General features: G+C 43.8%; 1 protein-coding gene across 3 annotated transcripts in view; it reads left to right on the plus strand.

Moving 5' to 3' along the window:
• Positions 1–20,188, plus strand: part of P2RX7 (purinergic receptor P2X 7) — a 54,285-nt gene that overhangs the window by 32,517 nt on the left and 1,580 nt on the right. For 2 of the 3 annotated variants that reach the window (XM_066603269.1, XM_066603268.1), the window contains exons 8-12: positions 152–288; positions 1,805–1,898; positions 8,097–8,162; positions 8,568–8,690; positions 13,269–13,376. In XM_066603269.1, coding sequence (XP_066459366.1) covers positions 152–288; positions 1,805–1,898; positions 8,097–8,162; positions 8,568–8,690; positions 13,269–13,376 — 528 coding nt within the window. The remainder of the gene's footprint in view (positions 1–151; positions 289–1,804; positions 1,899–8,096; positions 8,163–8,567; positions 8,691–13,268; positions 13,377–20,188) is intronic. The other variant, XM_066603270.1, reaches the window with a different exon arrangement.

The following is a 20,188-nucleotide window of genomic DNA, read 5'->3' on the forward strand; positions in this document are numbered from 1 at the left end:
TCAGTATGAGCATTATTCTTTTTAATACAATTACAACTGAAAACTCTTGTAATTGCATTACTTAATCTACTCTGTCAACTTCGACAGGTGTGTAGAATGTGTGCACTGTACTGTATAAAGCTGCCTTACCTAGCTGACTTTATTTTCATAGGGTGGCATAATGGGCATTGAAATCAACTGGAATTGTGATCTGGATCCTTGGGCATTCAGTTGCCATCCACAATATAGCTTTCGACGTTTGGATGATAAGGCTGTTGATGAGAGTTTGTTTCCTGGCTTAAGTTTCAGGTAATAGGACATTATGCTCAGATAAGTAAGACCACTGTGACCCCTTAGAATCACTAAAGCAAAGTGGCATCTCCACTATATCACCCCATTAATCAATGGACAAGTATGCCGCTACGCTTTTTAAAAAAAAGCATAGTTGCCAGAAAACAAAGTAGTAGAGTGCTTTCTTTTAGTGCTTCTTCCACTTTATTCTAGATATTGGCTGGGTCAGACAATAGGCAATTGGACACTGTTGACAAATGCTAGCAATATGCAGGGTGTATCTATAGGGGATGCAGAGGATGCGGTTGCACCCGGGCCCAGGAGCCTTAGGAGACCTCTCTTCTCCATATAGGCATCCCAGTACTATGAATAAATGATTATAGTTGGGGGCCCTGTTACAGATTTTGCATTGTAGCCCAGAAGCTTCAAGTTACACCTCTTATACCGCTTGCATCTGGCCTTACACAGTGCAATTATTAGGCTTTTTTTTTTTGAAGGGTCGAGGTGCAGTCTGCATGCATATACTAAGAGTTTCCTACGCACCTGATAGTTCTGAAATTTTTCCTGTTTAGTGGTAGAGAATATGCATTTATGTTTTTGCAATTATATTAACATCATATATTATAACCAGCAGTTACCTAAATTGAGGTACGTTGGAGAGTTTGTGCTAAACCCAGTCTCAAGGTTTTATGACTTATTTTGTCCCATATTAATGAGGTTAGAGAAAAAGTAATAATGGGTAGCGCTCCAGACAATGGAATAAAGAATATGATATCTAACAAAATTTATGTATAAAGGACACTATGAAAAAAGGACTCACCCGTGACGCTGGGCCCGTAAGACGGGCTCCGGTACGTCAAGGTCCAAGATTGCGTAACAAATCACAAAGCGTGAATTAAATTTTCTTGCACTGGTCATTGGAGACATCTCATGGAGAGCGTCATGGTAGGTCCCAGAAGTGGAAAGTGGACACCACGGGATAAACAAAGCAGGTTGATATAGTACAAAAAATACCAGCGCTCCAGTGTTTGAAAAAGTAACAGACAAAGAATATTGGGATGTGTTATAGCACCCTGTTATACAGCATATGTCACTTACTTCTTCTTTATTGTGCGACGCGTTTGCATATCATATGCTTGAGAAAGGCCGACAGCTCGGCCGAAACGCGTCACACAATAAAGATTAACTTATCTATTATTTGGATTCTGCCTGCTTTCCGGGACCCAGAGGTGCTTTTCAATAAGCACCCCTGAGAAGTAAGTGACATATGCTGTATAACTGGGTGCTACAACACATCCCCATATTCTTTGTCTGTTACTTTTTCAAACACTGGAGCGCTGGTATTTTTTGTACTATATCTACCATATTTATGAGGTTAAGAGAATTTTCTAAGCAATTCTACCCAAAATATATTTTATATGGACACATTATAAATTCTTATATAAGCATTAGCATTAATTTGAAAGAATAGTTTTTCCATATTTTTTTCATTTACTCTGTTTTTATTAAATTTAAAAATGTACACTGTCTACAGATTTGCAAGGCACTACAAGGCCCAAGATCAGACTGAGCGGAGGACTTTAATAAAGGCCAATGGAATACGATTTGACATTCAAGTTTATGGCACAGTAATGATTTCCTTTATTTTTAAGTAATTAAGTTTTAACCCACTATTTAACATGGGAATATAATGTAATTCATCACCTCTGATAGACCAGTACATGATTGTTTCATTGTATAATGTTGTGTGTAATTATGTAGGTTCTGACAAATTCAAATGATTGAAATTATACATGCAGTTTTTGTGACAATTTTTTAGCAGTTTTTGCAGAATTTTTTTGGACAAAACACAGGAGTGGATTACAAAAGAGAGGCGACGTCATTCCACCCTTAAGTCTGTCTACTGTGACAGCCCATGTGTATCAAAACTGGCGCATGCAGTGCAAACAGTAATTTTTTTTCCGGCACAAATACTTAAAGGGGTTGTCTCGCGAAAGCAAGTGGGGTTATACACTTCTGTATGGCTATATTAATGCACTTTGTAATATACATCGTGCATTAAATATGAGCCATACAGAAGTTATTCACTTACCTTCCCTGCACTTCCCAATCAGGAGGCTGGAATCGGCACACGTCATGGGGCGGAGCTACGCGATGATGCGTAGAAGGGGGCGGGGCCAGAACGCCGCTGCTGCCGAACCGAGCCGAAGGCAGAAGACCCTTCTGCGCAAGCGCGTCTAATCGGGCGATTAGACGCTGAAGTTAGACGGAGCCATGGAGACGGGGACGCCAGCGCAGGGAAGGTAAGTGAATAACTTCTGTATGGCTCATATTTAATGCACGATGTATATTACAAAGTGCATTAATATGGCCATACAGAAGTGTATAACCCCACTTGCTTTCGCGAGACAACCCCTTTAAATGCTAGCAATATATGGATTAGATAGGATTAGATGAACATGGCTTCTTTCTTCCAGAAACAGTGCTTTACTTTTCCACATTCTTATTCAGAAACAACTTGGTATCAGCTGTTCAGTGTTACCCAGGACTTCAGAAGAGAAGGATTTAGGGGATCTGATTTCTGACAGTTTCAGAATGTGTCCAAAATGTAGTCAGGCAGCAAAGAAAGCAAGTAGGATGCTCTGCTGCCTAGAAGAAGTATAACCAGTAGAAAGAAGAAGATTGAATCCTGCTGTATAGAGCTATGATAAGCTGTAGCGAGGATAGGAGTAACCTTAGCTATAACCCACACTTCTTACAGTCCCTTCTAAGGAAGGGGCTGCATCGCCGAAATGCATTAAATATTAGGTGTTTTTTAAACCTTTAACCCCTTAAAGGGGTTGTCCCGCGGCAGCAAGTGGGTCTATACACTTCTGTATGGCCATATTAATGCACTTTGTAATATACATTGTGCATTAATTATGAGCCATACAGAAGTTATAAAAAGTTTTTTACTTACCTGCTCCGTTGCTAGCGTCCTCGTTCCCATGGTGCCGACTAATTTTCGCCCTCCGATGGCCAAATTAGCCGCGCTTGCGCAGTCCGGGTCTTCTCCTGTCTTCAATGGAGCCGCTCGTGCAGAATGCCGGCTCCGTGTAGCTCCGCCCCGTCACGTGCCGATTCCAGCCAATCAGGAGGCTGGAATCGGCAATGGACCGCACAGAAGAGCTGCGGTCCACGGAGGGAGCGGACCCCGGCGGCCATCTTCAGCAGGTAAGTATGAAGACGCCGGACCGCCGGGATTCAGGTAAGCGCTGAGCGGTTTGTTTTTTTAACCCCTGCATCGGGGTTGTCTCGCGCCGAACGGGGGGGGGGGGGGGGTTAAAAAAAAAAAAAAACCTGTTTCGGCGCGGGACAACCCCTTTAAGGACATGGCCCTTTTTTTCTATTTTCGGTTTTTCCTCCTCTGTTTTAAAAAATCATAACTCTTTTATTTATCCATCGAGGTAGATGTCTGAGGGCTTGATTTTTGCTTGACATGCTGTATGTACTGAAAAACCTTTAAAAAATTTGAGGGGGAGTGAAATAGATAAAAAACGAAATTCCGCTATCTTTGAGTGTGTCTTGTTTCTATAGGGTACACACTGCAACAAAAATGACATGATAATTTTATTCTATAGGTCAGTGCAATTACTATAATACAAATTTTATAGTTTTGTTTTTTTGTTTTTTTCTGTGCTACTTTTATTTTTTTTCATCAAAGATATTTAATTTTTTTCAATTATTTTCTGCCGTCATCTTCTGACCGCAATAACTTTTTTATTTTTCTGTCAACATAGTTTTGCAATGGCTCATTTTGTGTGGGACATCCTGTAGTTTCTGCTGGTACCATTCTGGAGTACGTAAGACTTTTTGATCACTTTTTATTACATTTTTTCTTGGAGACAGGGTGACCAAAAAACGCGATTCTGGTGTTCTTTTTTTTCCGATGGCATTCACCATGCTGGGTAAGTAATGCATTACTTTGATAGATCGGAATTTTATGAACGCAGTGATGCCAAATATGTATTTTTGTTTTAGTATTTAGATTTTTTTTTAATAATTAGTAAAACTGTTTTGTGGTTGGGCCACCTCTAACTGCTGGGCCGCTTCTAGCTTGGATACAAGATATGATACGGGCGGGAATGGAGGCATACACGTTCCATATGGTATCCTGCGGCATATCGGTCCTCATTTGCAGTAACTGAGCCTTTAGATCATGTAAACTCGTAAGCTGTCGAAGTTGGCTTCCCAGATGGTCCCATACATGTTCTATTGGAAGTGTGGCAATGTTGTGGAGGCAACCATGTAACACCCTTGCTGTCGGGTGTGCAGCCGAGCATTATCCTGCTGGAAAATGCTTTTTAGAAACCTTGTTACGACAGACAAGACATGTGGCTGCAGGATGTCCTTAACATATTGCTGAGCTGTCATTGTCCCTTGTACCACCACTATGGGTGACCGACTGTTGTATGCAATGGTCCCCTGGACCATCACACCACCAGAGGGGGTGTAGTGCCACTCCACAGCAAAAGCAGGATTGAGGCACTCACTGTCAGGACAGGGTCCGGGATAATGGAAGTCCCTGAGAAAACCCGCAACCCCTGTCCCTGCCTACTTGCCCCCCTGGGCTAACCCCCAGGGCGACAACTGGGCGGCGGTCCCTACACTCACTAGAGAAGCGGGACACAGGAAAGACAAATGGACAGACACTGGAGACAAACAAACAGTAGAATGGTCAGACTATCCGGGTCAGCAATAGGAGGGTACGCGGTACAGAGGGGTAAGGCAAAAACGAAGTCAAGTCCAAAAGCAGAAGTCAGAAAGCCGGGGTCACAACAGGAGTCAAAACAATACGCGGGTGCAGCTGGAAGACCAAACTAACACTGGCAATGCTGGAAGGAAACAGAGACATTTAAATGCTGTCAGAACTCCTGCACCAGCAGCTGATTGGGGCGGGGAGCCTGACAGCAGCAGGACTCAATTAAGGAGACGCTGGGAACACCGCCCCCAGCCTGGCTGAGCAGATGGATGCCAAGGAAGCACGCCTGGTAGTCATGGAAATGGGGATGTGCGGGGCATCACCCGGCGGCGACCAGGGTTACAGTGGCCAGGGGAGATCACTAGAATCGGGGCTCCCCTGCGCCGCACTTCTGCAACCCGGGTGGTAAGACTGGTAGTGCAGGCACAGCGGCCCCGAGAGTTGCCGGTTCTGACACTCACCCCTAGGTGTCAAAACACAAACATGGCCATCATCAGTGCCTAAATTTAACCTAGATTTGTCATTGAAGACAACTTGATTCCACTTCGTAGTAGTCCAGTTTAGTCGTTCATGACACCACTGTAAATAGAGGTGATGGTGGGTGTCAAAGGCAGTACATGTAATGGGCGCCATGAGACCAAATGTCCTTCAGCCAAGTGTCTGGTTAAGGTTCCACTAGACACAGGGGCCTGTAAAGATGGTGCCACCTGTCTCTGGATGGTGGACAACAAAACAGTTGGAGTTGCTCGTGCTTGTTGATGATCAGACAACTTCTCTACTTGTGATCTGTTGAGGTTGCCCTGGCCTGGTCGTCTTGTGTGCATGCTCTCACGCAATCACTAACTCCAACACTTCCAAAGCGTCTGGTCAGAATGGCTCAGGGAGTGGGCAATTCTCTCAAACTCAAAATTTCTTTGGTAGTGTCATAGAGGCATGTCTAGTGGTCAATAAGTTCTATACAAGTGGAAAAAGGTCCACTGCATACAAGTAGCCTCTGAGAGCCTTTGTATAGGCCAAGGGTGTAATCACTTTTAGGGCATCGGGTGACAAGACCATTCATTTAATTACGCTGCAGCTTTAATCATTTGCATAAATGCCTAAAATAGAACTGCATGCCGAGTTTTGGAGTAAAACGGCAACATACTAGGTGCTTGATTTTTTTTGACAAAGAGTGTATGTTAAAGGTATAAATAAGGTTCAGGACGGAAGTGTCTCTAATAAGAAACTAAGCACAAGATCAAGGGGGCACTACCTGAAATTAGATAGGAGACAGATCAGAAGCAATGTCAGGAATATTATTTTACTGAGCATAATACATGCTTGGAACAAATTTTCAGCAGTAAGTGAAAATATTAACAGTAAGTGAATTTAACCATGTCTGGGATGAGCATAGATCTATCCCAACAGTAAAACGAAATAACATGAAGGCAGACTAGATAGACCGTGTGGTCTTTCCAACCGTCAATTTTCTGTGTTTCTTTGCTCATTAAAGAGGCTGTACAATCCATGGACAGATGTGGCACTGTTTCAGGATGAAACAGCAATGGTTTTCTATTCCTAGATAACCCTTTTTATCAGGGATGCAACCAGAGGCGTAACTTGAAGCTCCTGGTCCCCAATGCAAAACCTGTAACAGAGCCCCAACTATAATGCTTTATTCATACTACTAGGCTTACTATATGGAGAAGAGAGGCCTTATGGGCCCCCTAAGTCTCCTGGCCCGGGTGCAACCGCATCCCCTCTAGTTACGCCCCTGGATATAACTATAGTGGGTTACACCCAGGCCCTGATGCCTTAGGGAACACGTAAGGTCTCTCTTTGCATATGAGGACAACAGTACTGTAAAAGCAGCATTATAGCTGGGGCGCCCTGTTTCAAATTTTATATTGGGGCCAAGCAGCTACCGTATTACTTACACCTGTGCCTTTTAAAATCATGTGTATACGCTGTGTGCACAATTATTACCACCAAAAAATGCTCCAAAAAAGAGCCACATGGATTTTGATACACATGGGCCTAAGGCCCCCTTCCCACGAACGGATTTCCGCCGCGTAATTCGCGGCGAAAATCCGCTGCGTTGCCCGCAGCTATTAGGTTCTATTGAACCTAATAGCACAATGCTCACGATGCGTAATTCCACCGCGGAATTACGCACCGCGATTTCTCCCGTCCTCACCCGCAGCATGCTCTATTTTCTGCGGGTGAGGACGGGCTGTACGCACTGACGGCTTCCATTGCAGTCAATGGAAGCCGTCCGTTCACGCTATCTCCCGCTGTAACCAGCGGGAGATAGCGTGAAAAAACGCTTTCCCGCCCACCGCCGCGCGTCATATGACGCCATATGACGCGGCCGGCCGCGTCACGTGACACGGCCGGCCGTGCACGTGACACGGCCGGTGACGCGGCGGCGGTGGGCGGTGACGGGCGGTGACGCGGCGGCGGTGGGCGGGGAAGCGATTTCACGCTATCTCCCGCAGGTAAGTATAGGGGCTCTGGGGGGCGCCGTGACGGGCTTCGCAGCGGAATATTACGCGGCGGAGCCCGTCACGCTCGTGGGAAGGAGGCCTAAGAGGCAGGTTTATTGATGCAGTTCTGACATTTTTCTCCTCTTTTATTTGCATTAGAAAAAGTAAGTGAGTTTCAAGTTGTAGTTAGTGTGAGTGATGTGATTTATTAATCCTTTGCAATCCAATTTTGGATTCAGGGTTTCCGAGGAGGCTTTCTCTTTCTGCCCTTTCACAATGGCACCATGTGCTGGCTAGAGCCAGTACTGCCGTATGTGACATGCTGGAGAGGCCCCCGACAACAGAGCGGCCAGTAATCTACAGTAAGAATACCTTGTCGGACGTCTTCCGACATCAGAGCTGTACAGCCTTCAATCAGAATGTCTTTAGACGTCAGACAGTGGATTGGAAAGGGTTAAAGTTTTCTGACACTGTTCTGTTGATCGTGTTGGGAAATACTGCACTAGTCCACTATATGGTAATAGTAAATATGTACTTTTAAGTAGACTGAGAATAAACTTGATGATTTCATGAGTGCTTGGTCAGAAATAGTTAAACATTAGACATGTCTTTCTTTGCAGGGAGGCCAGTTCAGATTTTTAGAATTGGTGATATTCATCGGTTCCTATCTTTCCTATTTTGGATTGGTGAGTTTCATTTCAACATCATGCCTATTGAAGAATGTAACATAAACTAAAGCCACTTAAGGGAGTTGTCCAGGAATAGCATAAAATGGCTGATTTCAGTATAGTCAATGGAAACCCATCCTAGGATAGGAGAATGTATGTACAGGCGGGAGGGGGAAGGGGCCTTTAATGGGGGTGGAGCCTAACATCACAATGTTCTGAACAGTATACCTTAACTATCCCTTATCCTCCTGGGAGGCACATTAATTCTGTCAGTGTGCTGTTAGGCTCCACACCCCCAGTCTGCATATAAATTCTCCTTCCTAGAACAGGTTTCCACAGGCTGCACTGACAGCAAACATTTTATACCATTCCTGAACAACCTCTTAAAGTCATTCATCTTATATTCTTGTTTATTATATGTAGGCTACAGTGGTGATTGATTTCCTCATCAGCCAATATTATAAAGGTTGTTGCAGCCCGAACTCAGGGCAGAGGTACTATGATGAGCAGAAGTACAAAGAAATACAAGGCCCTAGTATCCTCACGGTAATCCATTTATTTTATTAATGCTTACATTTACTAAAATGTTTCAGTCTAATATATAAGTAGCCAAGCTTTGTATCTATGTATCTATCTATCATCTATCTATCCTCAGCTCTTTCCGTAAATACCATAGACTTCAAAAGGGAGAAGTGGAGTTGAATCAGGAAACAGGAGTCACGGGTACCCTGTCCTTTTGATAAGTGAGGGTCCCAAAGGTTGGACCTTAATCTATAGAACACCTTTTACTATAGTTTGCTTACAGAGAATTTCCTGGACTGGATAATTTATCTTCAGATGTGGAAAGTTTGGGATCTGGAAGGGTTTTCAGCATCTACATTTAAACAAGATTATTTTCATGCACTGCTAACAAGCAGAAATCTTGAAAATGGAAAAAAATTGAAACACAAAGTGTATTATAGAATGATTAAACTATATCCATATATGACTGTATGATACCTTTAACCCCTTGAGGACCAGAGTGTTTCGGTCCTAAAGGACCGGATACTTTTTTATCAATTTTACCATTGTGGTGGTTTTATGGACCTTTTTTTTCTCCTGGTCTGCAAAAATTATTTTTGCTGCATATTTTCTTTGGCATGTACAGAACAATTCTTTAATACCTTTTTTCACTGAAATTATTTTCTGTTATTTTAAACATCTATGTCCCTCATGACGTCATATAAAACTTCTGGGGGACATTCACACTGTGTTTTTTTATTTCACACTTTTCATGGTAACTGGAGGATCCATAGGAGCTCCAGTTATAGGAAAAAACATCCCTTTAGTGAGACAGTAGTGACGGTTAGAGCTGGTCAGAGGTCTGCTAAGACTCTGTAGTTCTGACATGCCAGAGGTTGCCAGAAAACATGTGATGGCTCAGTGCCATGAAAGAAACGACCTGCTCCGGCTAGATTGTAGGAGCATTAATCGCATGTCATATTTTTAATAACGGCCTGGATTAAAGTCCAGGACCAAGCACTATATATTTACAGTGTTTGGTACTTTATGGGTTAAAGGGGTATTCTGGGCTTTTACTATTGTTGACCTATAGAATAGATCATAAATAGTTGATCGACGGAGGTCCGCTGCTCAGGATTTCTGCCAAATACCTGATCCTCCAGCCCGCTGTCAGTGCAGCAGAGCCGGACATCGTTATCAGTGGTCAGGGCTGGAAGTGTAATAGACGGCTTCCCTTCCATTGAAATCAATGTGAACAATGCCTCTTATTACATTTCCAGCTCTTCATTGTGGTCAGTGCCAGAAGTGTAATATGAGGTATCACTCCCATTAATTTCAATGGGAGTGAAGCAGTCAGTCTATTACACTTCCAGCCCTGACCACTGATGACAACGTCTGGCTCCTCTGCACCGACAACGGGCTAGAGGATGAGCTGGCTGGCAGGGATCTCGAGTGTTGGATCCCCACTGATCAACTATTGATGACCTATAATGAGCATAGGTCATTAATAGTAAAAGCCTGGATTACCCCTTTAAGTCCTTCACGTTTTTAAAAGGGTGTTCTAAGACAGATGTTTATGACAGTCCTTTCCAGGTGATAAAGTGACTGTGCATATGTGCTCTTCCTACACTGAAGTAACTTTGGAGGGTCTAGCTATTTCTCAGGGTGTCCATGTGTATAACAGGCAAGCTAGCATTTGCCTTACATAAATGGGTTATAGGGGTATTCTAATCTCAGGAAGTTATCCCCTATCCACAGGATAGGGGATAACTTGCTGATCAGTGGGGGTCTAACTACTGGGACCCACAATGATCCTGATATATTGTCCCTGGTACACCACCAGTGGCAGATTAACCCCTTAGTGATGGAGCTTTTTTGCTTTTTTCCATTTTTGTTTTTTCCTACTTCCTTTTTAAAAAATCGTAGCTCCTTAATTTATCCATCGACGTCGCTGTATGTGGGCTTGTGTTTTGCGGGATGAGTTGTATTTTTCAATGGCACTATTTATTGTACCATATAATTTACTGAAAAACTTTTTGCTACAAAAACGACCTGATATTTTTATTCTATGGGTCAGTACGATTGCTACGATACCAAACTTGTATAGTATTTTTTTTGCTGTAGTACTTAAATTTTTTTTTTTAAGATATTTAATTTTTTTCAATTATTTTCTGCGGTCATATTGTGCGCGCAATAGCTTTTTTATTTTTTCATTGACGTAGTTGAGCAAGGGCTCATTTTTTGCGCGATGTCCTGAAGTTTCGGATAGTATCAATTTGGAATACATACGACTTTTTGATCGCTTTTTATTGCGTTTTTTCTGGGAGACAGGGTAACTAAAAAAGTGTATTTCTGGCGTTCTTTATTTTTTTTTTTTTTCAGGCGACGTTCACCGTGTGGGAAAAATAATGCACTACTTTGATAGATCGGACTTTTACGGACGGGCCGATACCAAATACATATTTTTATTTTATGATTTTGTAATAATGGATATGGCAAAAGGGGGGTGATTTAAACTTTTATAACTTTTTTTTTTTTTAACAATTAAAAAAACTTTATTGATTATTTTTTTTACATTACTTTGAAGTCCCCATGGGGGACTTTAACATGCGATGCTTTGATCGCTCCTGCAGTATGACATAATGCTATAGCATTACGTCATACTGCTTTTTACAGGCAGTCTTTCAAGCCACCCTGTGTGGATGGCTTGATAGGCAGTCTGCTAAGGCAGCCCTGGGGCCATTCATTAGGCCCCCGACTACCATGACACCTGCACGGCTCCCCCGATCTCACCGCGGGGGGGCCGTGCGGGACCCCCGAACAGCGTTCCGGGGATTTAAATGCCGCTGTCAGAAGTGACAGCGGCATTTAAAGGGTTAATAGCCGCGATCGGCCGAACGGCCGAGCGCAGCTGATGCCCGCGCTGTATGGAGGGAGATAGCAACGCTACCTCCCTCCATACATGTCCTGCAACAGCAGGATCTAGTTTTACGATAGGGCCGTCACTAAGGGGTTAAGGGGACTATGGACCCAGGGCTGTTGACACAACTTGGGCCTCCCCCCTCCCCCACCCGGATAAAATATTCTCTAGTAAAACATTAAATAAGCAACCACAACAGTAAACATTTGGTGTGGATTTCGGTGAGGATCTGCACCAGATTTCACCATTTTTATTGATTGGGTGAAATCTACTGCAGATCCATACCAAAATCCATGTCAAAATTGTGGATTTTAATATGGATTTTGCTGCAGATTTTCTGTGGATTTTTCCACTGTGGGAGATCTGCAGCAAATCTGCCATGTGTGAATTTGTCACTCCGCTCCAAAAACAAATATATTTATATATACTCTATAAGACAAGCTTTATAATGCAGCAGGCTTAGATACAATTGCTCAGCTTTAGTATACCTCTAAATAATACAATTACCATATAATGTATGGAAATACCAGCTCTACACAGTGATGGTGATTACAGTGCAGTTACCTCCAGTAATAACAGGTGATATCATCTCTGGAGTGTTTGTATTTGGTTTTTCTCTCTGTGGGCCCAGATTTGCCATTGAGATTTTTTCCAGACGTGACTTGCCTCTGCAAACTAGTATCCTGCAAGCAAAACCCATAATGAACTTCCCAGTGCCCCCTATAGTAATAATGTGGCCCCACTTTGTAATAGCTACCTCCTCTGTGGCCACTAATGAACTTTGCATTGCCCCCCTATAGTAATAATGTGCATGGTATAGTAATAGTGACTTCCTGTGTGTCCTCACTTAGTAATATAACCTTCTACGGCCCTAATTAGTAATAAGATCCACTCTTGGCCCCACTAAATAATATGACCCCCTGACAGCCCACACTCCCCCAATAGGACCCACTTTGTGGCCTGAATTAGTAATAATGACCCCCCTCTGTGGTGCCAATTAGTACTAGGGCCTCCTTTGTGGCTGATGGCAGAAAGTCGGCCCTGCTGCTAAAACTCCAGCTGTTGGCTTTCCACGCTGTGTGCAACACTGCCCAGGCTCACAGCATGACGTCTTCACTTCTCCCAGCTCCAGTACTCGGCATTCATTGAGAGCTGGAGCCAGGTGAGGAGTGATGACATCATGTGGTGAGCCGGGGCAGCATCACACGATTAATGGATTTAACCTCTTCCTCTACCAGCAGCTGAAATTTTAGGAGCAGAAATTATAATAGGGATGATTGGACAACCGTGGGCCCGCTGGAGTCTCGGGCCCAGGGCAGACGCTCCCATTGTCCCTATTATAATCTGCCATTGCACACCACCACTCCATTCAGTTCAGTGGGACCGCTGGAGATAGTTGAGTTCAAGTGCTCAGCAATTTTGTTGAGGTGAGAAGGGGCCATCGGAGAGTGCTGAGCACTTGAACTCTGCTATCTACGTTTGGGCATACAGGTTGCAGAGGTTGTAGTCGCACTTGGTTCCTGGAGCCTGAGGGGAACCGATAGGTTTCTATGCATCATGTATCATGAGACCAGTACTCTAAATGATGCATTATAGCTAGGGGCCCCTGTTACAGATTTTGCATTAGGGTGCAGGAGCTTGAAGTTACCCCTCTGGTAACACAATCAATATTAACTACAGAATATCTTTACTTTTGTTTTTAGTCGTGTCTGGATCTCATGTTTGTGTCTTTTGTGGATCAAGATGACATTATCCTGATAGATAAAAAGCTAAGGAGGAGTTTGCAAGAAACAAAGGGGCATAAGATCAAGGTATGTGCATTTCACAAAACTTGCAAAAAAAAGCAGCACACCTTAACCTTTTCCAATCCACTGTCTGACGTTTGAAGACATTATGATTAGAGATGAGCGAGCATTGCCCTTAGCGAGTACCTGCCTGCTCAAGACAAAAGGTTCGGGTGCTGGCGCGGGGGAGCGTGAGTAGCGGCAGTCAGCAGGTGGGAGCAGGGGGGAGAGAGGGAGAGAGAGATCTCCCCTCCGTTCCTCCCCGATCTCCCCCGCAGCTCGCTCGAGCAATTGCCCTTAGCAAGTATGCTCGCTCATCACTAATTATGATTTAAGGCTGTACAGCTCCGATGTTGGAAGACGTCTGTTGGGGTTCTCTTACTGTACATTGCCAGCCTCTCTGCTGTCAGAGCCTATCCAACGTGTCACCTCATGCAGTACTGGCTTTAGCCAGCATATAGCGCCGCTGTATAATGGCAGAAAAAGAGTAAGCCCCCTAGGAAAACTAGGATACAAATTGGATTAGAAAGGGTTAATAAAAGCCCATTTAGATGGGACGACTGTCGGGCAAACGATCCCCGACACTCGTCCCCACACATGCTAGCTCTCATGCTGCTGCACGGGAGCTAGTATCGCTGGCTCACAGTGGGGAGGCTGCAGGAGGAGATTTCTCTTCTCACGCTCCCCCGCCCCTCTCTATTGCCTTAACAAAGCAGCTGTTTAGCACTGAACGGCTGCTATTTACACTGAGCGATCAGCTTATTGTCCATCGTTTATGCTGCATGCTAGTATGTGTGGGGACGAGTGTCTGGTATCGTTTGCCCGACACTCGTCCCGTCTAAATGGGCCTTTAGTCGGTCCTCTGTACAAAATTAACATAACAATAAAGGCAATTTAAGGGTGGCCGTACACAGCGTGGATCCTCACTGATTGCCAGGCAGCACCTGAACTTGTTAATTAAAACAATATAATGAGTCCAGATGTCGTCTGGACATCTGTCTGCTGATGTACTGTGTACGGACACCCTACGTGAAACGGGTCGTAGGTAAGGCGCCCAAATTGCAGGTACATGGATGGCACAGCAGCTGACAGATGGGGACAGGGACACTATTTTTTTTTGCAAACAAATAAATTTTACTAACACAACTAAAATATATCTATACACACTTTGTGAGTTGGACTTCACTGATAACTAACCATTCTTGTAACTACCTGTTGTTCTCCATAGTTTGACTGTATATCTGCAACGTTATACAGATATCGCGGACTTGCACACTGCAGGTTCAAAAGTACATATCATGACTGCACATACAGCAGATCATCACTCTCATTAAACATATATTCTCATTTGTATTTGATGCCAATACAAAGTGCCTTGTTACTTGGTTACAGAGCATCTACACATAACATTACTTACTAATCCAATTAACCGTACAGTGCATCAAAATACTACAATCCCTTTAGAGAGGTACTCCCCCAGTCCACATTGTCCCTATGTTGTGTACTCTAAATTGATGGAGACCAGTCTCACATGTCCTGACACTTGTTCTTTGTCCCAGTTCATGGCGTCATCATCTGCTTCTGGTAGCAAGTCCCATTTGGAAAGGGAGCTTCCCTTTGCTTCCACACAGTGCATAGTCGTTTAACATCTCTTGACACAGAGATCTATGATACCACTTCTCTCCTTCCATGGCCTTTCTGGCATCTAACCTCAGGATAGGTCATCAATAATACAGTAGTAGGGCTCCCTCACCCGAGACCCCCTCCAAACAGCTGTTTGCTGTGTCACGTACTGAGTTGATTTCTGCAGGAAGCAGACAGCTCTGTTCTTACTGTAGTGACCAGGATTGGTATTGCTGGTCAAGTTCTCATTCACTTCAATGGGAACTTTTCCTGCAATACCATAACCTGACAAGGGGCCGATCTAGGGGGCTACCTGACCACCCATCTAACTGACCCCATTAAAACACAGTTAATTTACCGTTGGAAAGGTGAATGGTCACAGCTTTATTAAACATTGAAGAAAGATGATAAAATCGTAAAACAAAACATCGTAATCAATGACGATAACCAGCTCAAAACCAGTCTTAGAGTTAAATAAATTGATATGCAGGACCCCATCCCATAACGACACATCCTTCATCAAAATTCCTCCATGTGCCTCCGTACTTGGGTTCACTAGCTCACCCACATGTAATGCCCCATAGAATGCTCATGGAAAAGCAGTCCTGAATACAGAACACTCACATGCAGAGTTGCAAACTATCTCCAGCTGCGAAAAAAGACCTAACAATTAAAAAGAAACCAGACACCATTTATCTAAAACTTTCACACCCATAAAAAACCCCTTTACCGCTGAGAACTATAAACAGTTGCATAACATCTACTCCTCCTTACAATTTAAATAAAAAGGACAATATGGCGAAGGACTTATTTAAAACTGATGCTGCAATGTGGTTATCAAAGAGGGACGGTATAAAACAAAAAATCCAATCAACCTGATTCCAAAGACCTCCCTCCGCCTAACACCAATCTTCCAGACTAAACCACCATCTCCTCACTCGGACATATGCCTCCCAAGTCGACCGTGCCAATAAATGCGTTATCCAATCTAACAAGATCAAAATACCACCTTCCATAGATCTTCCATACAATGTGTCAGTTCCTGCTGCGCTTCTGGTGACAATTCTCTGAAATGTGCAAAGTATTGGTGACATAGCACATCAGCAATATGATTTTGTAAGCCCGGAATGTGCACAGCTTTAAACAGAATCTTCCACTTCAGGCATGCCAATACTAACCGATGAAACAGAAAGACCACTGGTGGAGAACTGGCAGACTGACTGTTGACCATGCCCACAAGTGCCATCTTGTCACAATGAAACAGGATCACCTTGTTTTCTAGACGACTGCCACAGATCTCTATTGCAACCAAGATTGGAAACAATTCTAAAAAGAATAACTTGCTAGTCAATCCTGCCTCATGCCACATGCTGGGCCATGTGACCACACTCCAACTCCCTTGAAATAAGGCCTCATAGCCAATAGAACCTGATGCATCCGTGAAAAGATGTAACTCTATATTAGACTGCACTACTGCCATCCATAAAGTCCTGCCATTGTATTCAGATAGTAACACATCCCACATCCTAAAATCCTTCCTATGTACTTTAGTTAGGCCAGTTTCACATGGGTGAGTGCAATATTAACGGGCCGATATCGCCACTGCCAACATGCAAGGCATTTCTGTGCCAAAACAGTTGCGCCAGAGGATCGGGAAGTGTTTTCCATTGTTTTGGTGCGATGTGTTTTCTGGCCCCATTGAAAACAATGGGCGATGCATTCCGAGAGGATTCTCAAAGCTAGGAAATGTCACGATTTTTTCCCACACTGAAATGTGTCGCGGGAAAAAAAAATCACTAACGGATATGACCCCATTCAAAAAAATGGGGTTCATAATTACGCGAGATTTGTGTGTTTCACAATGCACAAATCTTGCGCGATTTTATCGGCCGTGTGAAAGCGGCCTTAAGCTGATGAAATGCTGAGGATGTCTAATACCTAACAGCTTATGCTGAACATCTGCAAAAAACACGCCCCATAGGTGTGATTCTGTAAGCAAAGTTTAATTTGCCAAGCAATGATTGGTTCGTAAGGTGATCTTAGACTTGACCAAAGCCTCCCGAATAGTGACTTGCAAGTCCTGCAACTTTGCCTCAGGCAAACTACACTCTATTCTCTGCTAATCAATTTCGATACCCCAAAACAAAGTGTAGTAATAGGCCCTTCAGTCTTGTCTACTGCTAAAGGCACACCAAAATCACTGAAAACCTCTGCAAGCGTTTGTAGTAAAATCTCACAGGTTTGCTGTCCCGCTGGTCCGACACAAAGAAAGTCATCTAAATATAGATGACTCCCTTTATGGTAGATTTTTCTTTTACAACCCACTGCAAACATGTACTAAAAGCCGAAGATGAAAGAAATGGAGCAACGCATGGACAGACAGCGGCCAATGTAAAATAAATTGGCAAACGTGCTTTCTAACAGGTGCATAGAGTCCGGGTGAACAGGTAAAAGCCCAAAGACCAATTCAATGTCAGCCTTCGACATTAACACTTCTTCACCCATTGCCAGCCCTAAACACACTGCTGCATCAAAAGATGTATAGGATACTAACATAAAAGACAGATCAATATCATCATTTCCCGCACCATGCTTTGGAAATGATAAATGTTGAATTAGACAAAGTTTTCCTTTTTTCTTCTTTGGAATAACCCACAGTGGTGAATGCACAAAGGGAATCGATGTAAATGCTAAAACTACCTCCTTTTTTATTTTTTACCTTACCACCGGAAAGTCCCGGACAGACCACAAAATTAGAGCTATGAAACCTTCACACCGTTCTCGGAAAGGAATTCTAAATCTGTCACAAAAACTCTCCCACAAAAAACACACTTTTTATGATCGGAGTACTTGGGGGTCACTGGAGTCGCCTTTGATCTTTTGAAACAGCAAACGAAAGGGTGATTGGATCCACCACAAGCGGGGCATTTATGCTCTCATTGAAGAACCAGCACACGCCCTTCTTGAAAAGCCTCGGCAACCCCCCTTACCCCTTGTTTGCAACCATTGGGGCCTGACCAAAAGGGATTCAACATGGCAGAGTTGCTATTTGAGTTACCATATGCATCCCTGCTAGGCACATTTGGAGCCACATCAATCACATCCAAAATCTTATATCTTTGTGGTCTCAATGCAACGAAGGTTGCACCACCAATCTCTGCCTAAATTGCTCATCATACTTTAACCACACAATACCTCAGTAAATCCTATAAATTTCTCATATCACATCAAGATAACAAAATAATCCAGAACAGCATTCTTCCCCTAATGACACTCCCCAAAATTGTAACAAATTCCCAAACGTACAAGGAATTAAACAAAAATGCCCTTTCTCCTAATCCTCTTCCCTTCTATGTTCCTTTCCTTTTTTCCACCGCTCAATACTAAACCTTTCTAATAGTAATAATGTAAAAAGGTCAATATGTTCTATTTTCTGTATCTTTTCTTTTACTTCAGGTTTTAAATGTGCACCTAACAGACCTTCAAAACATACGTACAAAATACTTCTTGCAGAAACGGACACCAGTAAAGGCCTATGTGTGTCATCTACTTAATCTGTTTGCACTCCCATTTCTAATGACAATAAAATCCCCCTCTTTCCAATAGCCCCTGATGACGATGCCACAGTAATCCTACCTTCCCCGTTATCATCTTCCCTCTGCTGTTACCCTATAGAATTATTGCGAAGAATTATATGCCAAACAATTGTCCTGATCCTCTAAAAAAAAAAGCTCAAAAACCCATCATTGTGCATGCTACCTTGTAAGTTAAGTGTACCCTGAGAAAGCATTACCTGTGATGTGGTGTATAACTGTGAACAACTGGAGACTCACCAGTAAGGCTCTCGTTGCAAGGCAATGCTATCCGTCCCGAATCCTGTGTAGCCAACTCATATTCCGTGCAGCTCGCTGGTACCGCAGGACCTCGTACATGACTACTGCTGTTGAACTGTCCGCCATCCTGGGTACTCCCAGAACCCGCCTCGGAAATTCAGATGACTGTTCACTTTCTCTTGAAGAAGTCTGTACAGGAAACAAAGCAGAGAAGACACCACTAAACTGTTCTCGACCACTGGCAGGCGGTGCCAGATGATTGACTAATTCACTACTACAGGACAGCTGTAAATTAACAGGTGGTGCTGCAACAGAATAACCCCTACCCTGTCCGGTCCCACCCGAGGCGAATAACTGCGGAGACGTTGGTCCTGTCTCAGTTGCTGTTGCCGCTGCTAATCCATGACCTGGTCTTCCTTATTGGACCACCGGCAACTCTCTTTCTGCTGCCACATGCCTGGCAGCTGTATATCCATCCCCTGCACTTACAGGACTGGCTGAACTTGTCATAGTAGACCAAGCTGTCTCTGCTACATCTCCCAACTCCCTCCTGGAAGTATTAGTCTTGGTGGCAATAGAGCTCCCTTCCTTTCTATGTGGTACCACAGGGAGGACTCACCCCAGCTTGCACACGCCTCCTCTTCCTTCTCCTAGCACATCTCCACTTCACCGCCATGCTCTTGGAACCTCTGGACCTCTACCTCTTCTCCTATGCATGCCTATATGTTGAAGGACTCTCTTGAGTAGAAACTTTGGGCGCTTCTCTTCCCCCACTGACACCGCCGACATGATGCCCCGGAACGCTGACAACCGCTTTGCCACTGTGAACCACTCATAACGCCCTGATGCCTGATATAGGGATGAGACTGCGCACGTGACACCTGGCAGCAGGAGCTATGGAAGGGCTTAGCTGTCTTGGAGGGCACGCACGCCAGGCCCAGGGGGACCATATTGTCAAGTCAGTGTACGCAGAAGAAGGAACTGATAGAGCAGCTAGATGGGATTGCACCCAAGCAGCACCCAATATGCTTCAATAAAGCCTCTAAATCAGCCATTTCAGAAGCAAGAGAGGGAAGCTAATGAAAATTTGGTCTGACTGAAAATTTTAACATTTTATCTAAGCCATAAAATGGCTATCTAACCTAGCCCCCTAATATAACCTCCCATTACTGCTCCACTCACCAAATTACATCCAACTATCACCTCACACTAATACTCCTCCCTCCAAGCACACTACCTGAACTTTAACTTTATAAACCCCTGCCTGCCCAATCATGTTATGCTGCACTTAATTTTGTGTTTTCAAACTGGCTTACTACAGTGAGAACAGAGCTGTTGGTATTATTGTATCTTGTCACCACCAGCAGAATGGGCGGAGAGCTA

The sequence above is a fragment of the Eleutherodactylus coqui genome, chromosome 5, assembly GCF_035609145.1.
Source record: "Eleutherodactylus coqui strain aEleCoq1 chromosome 5, aEleCoq1.hap1, whole genome shotgun sequence".
Classification (NCBI taxonomy): domain Eukaryota; kingdom Metazoa; phylum Chordata; class Amphibia; order Anura; family Eleutherodactylidae; genus Eleutherodactylus; species Eleutherodactylus coqui.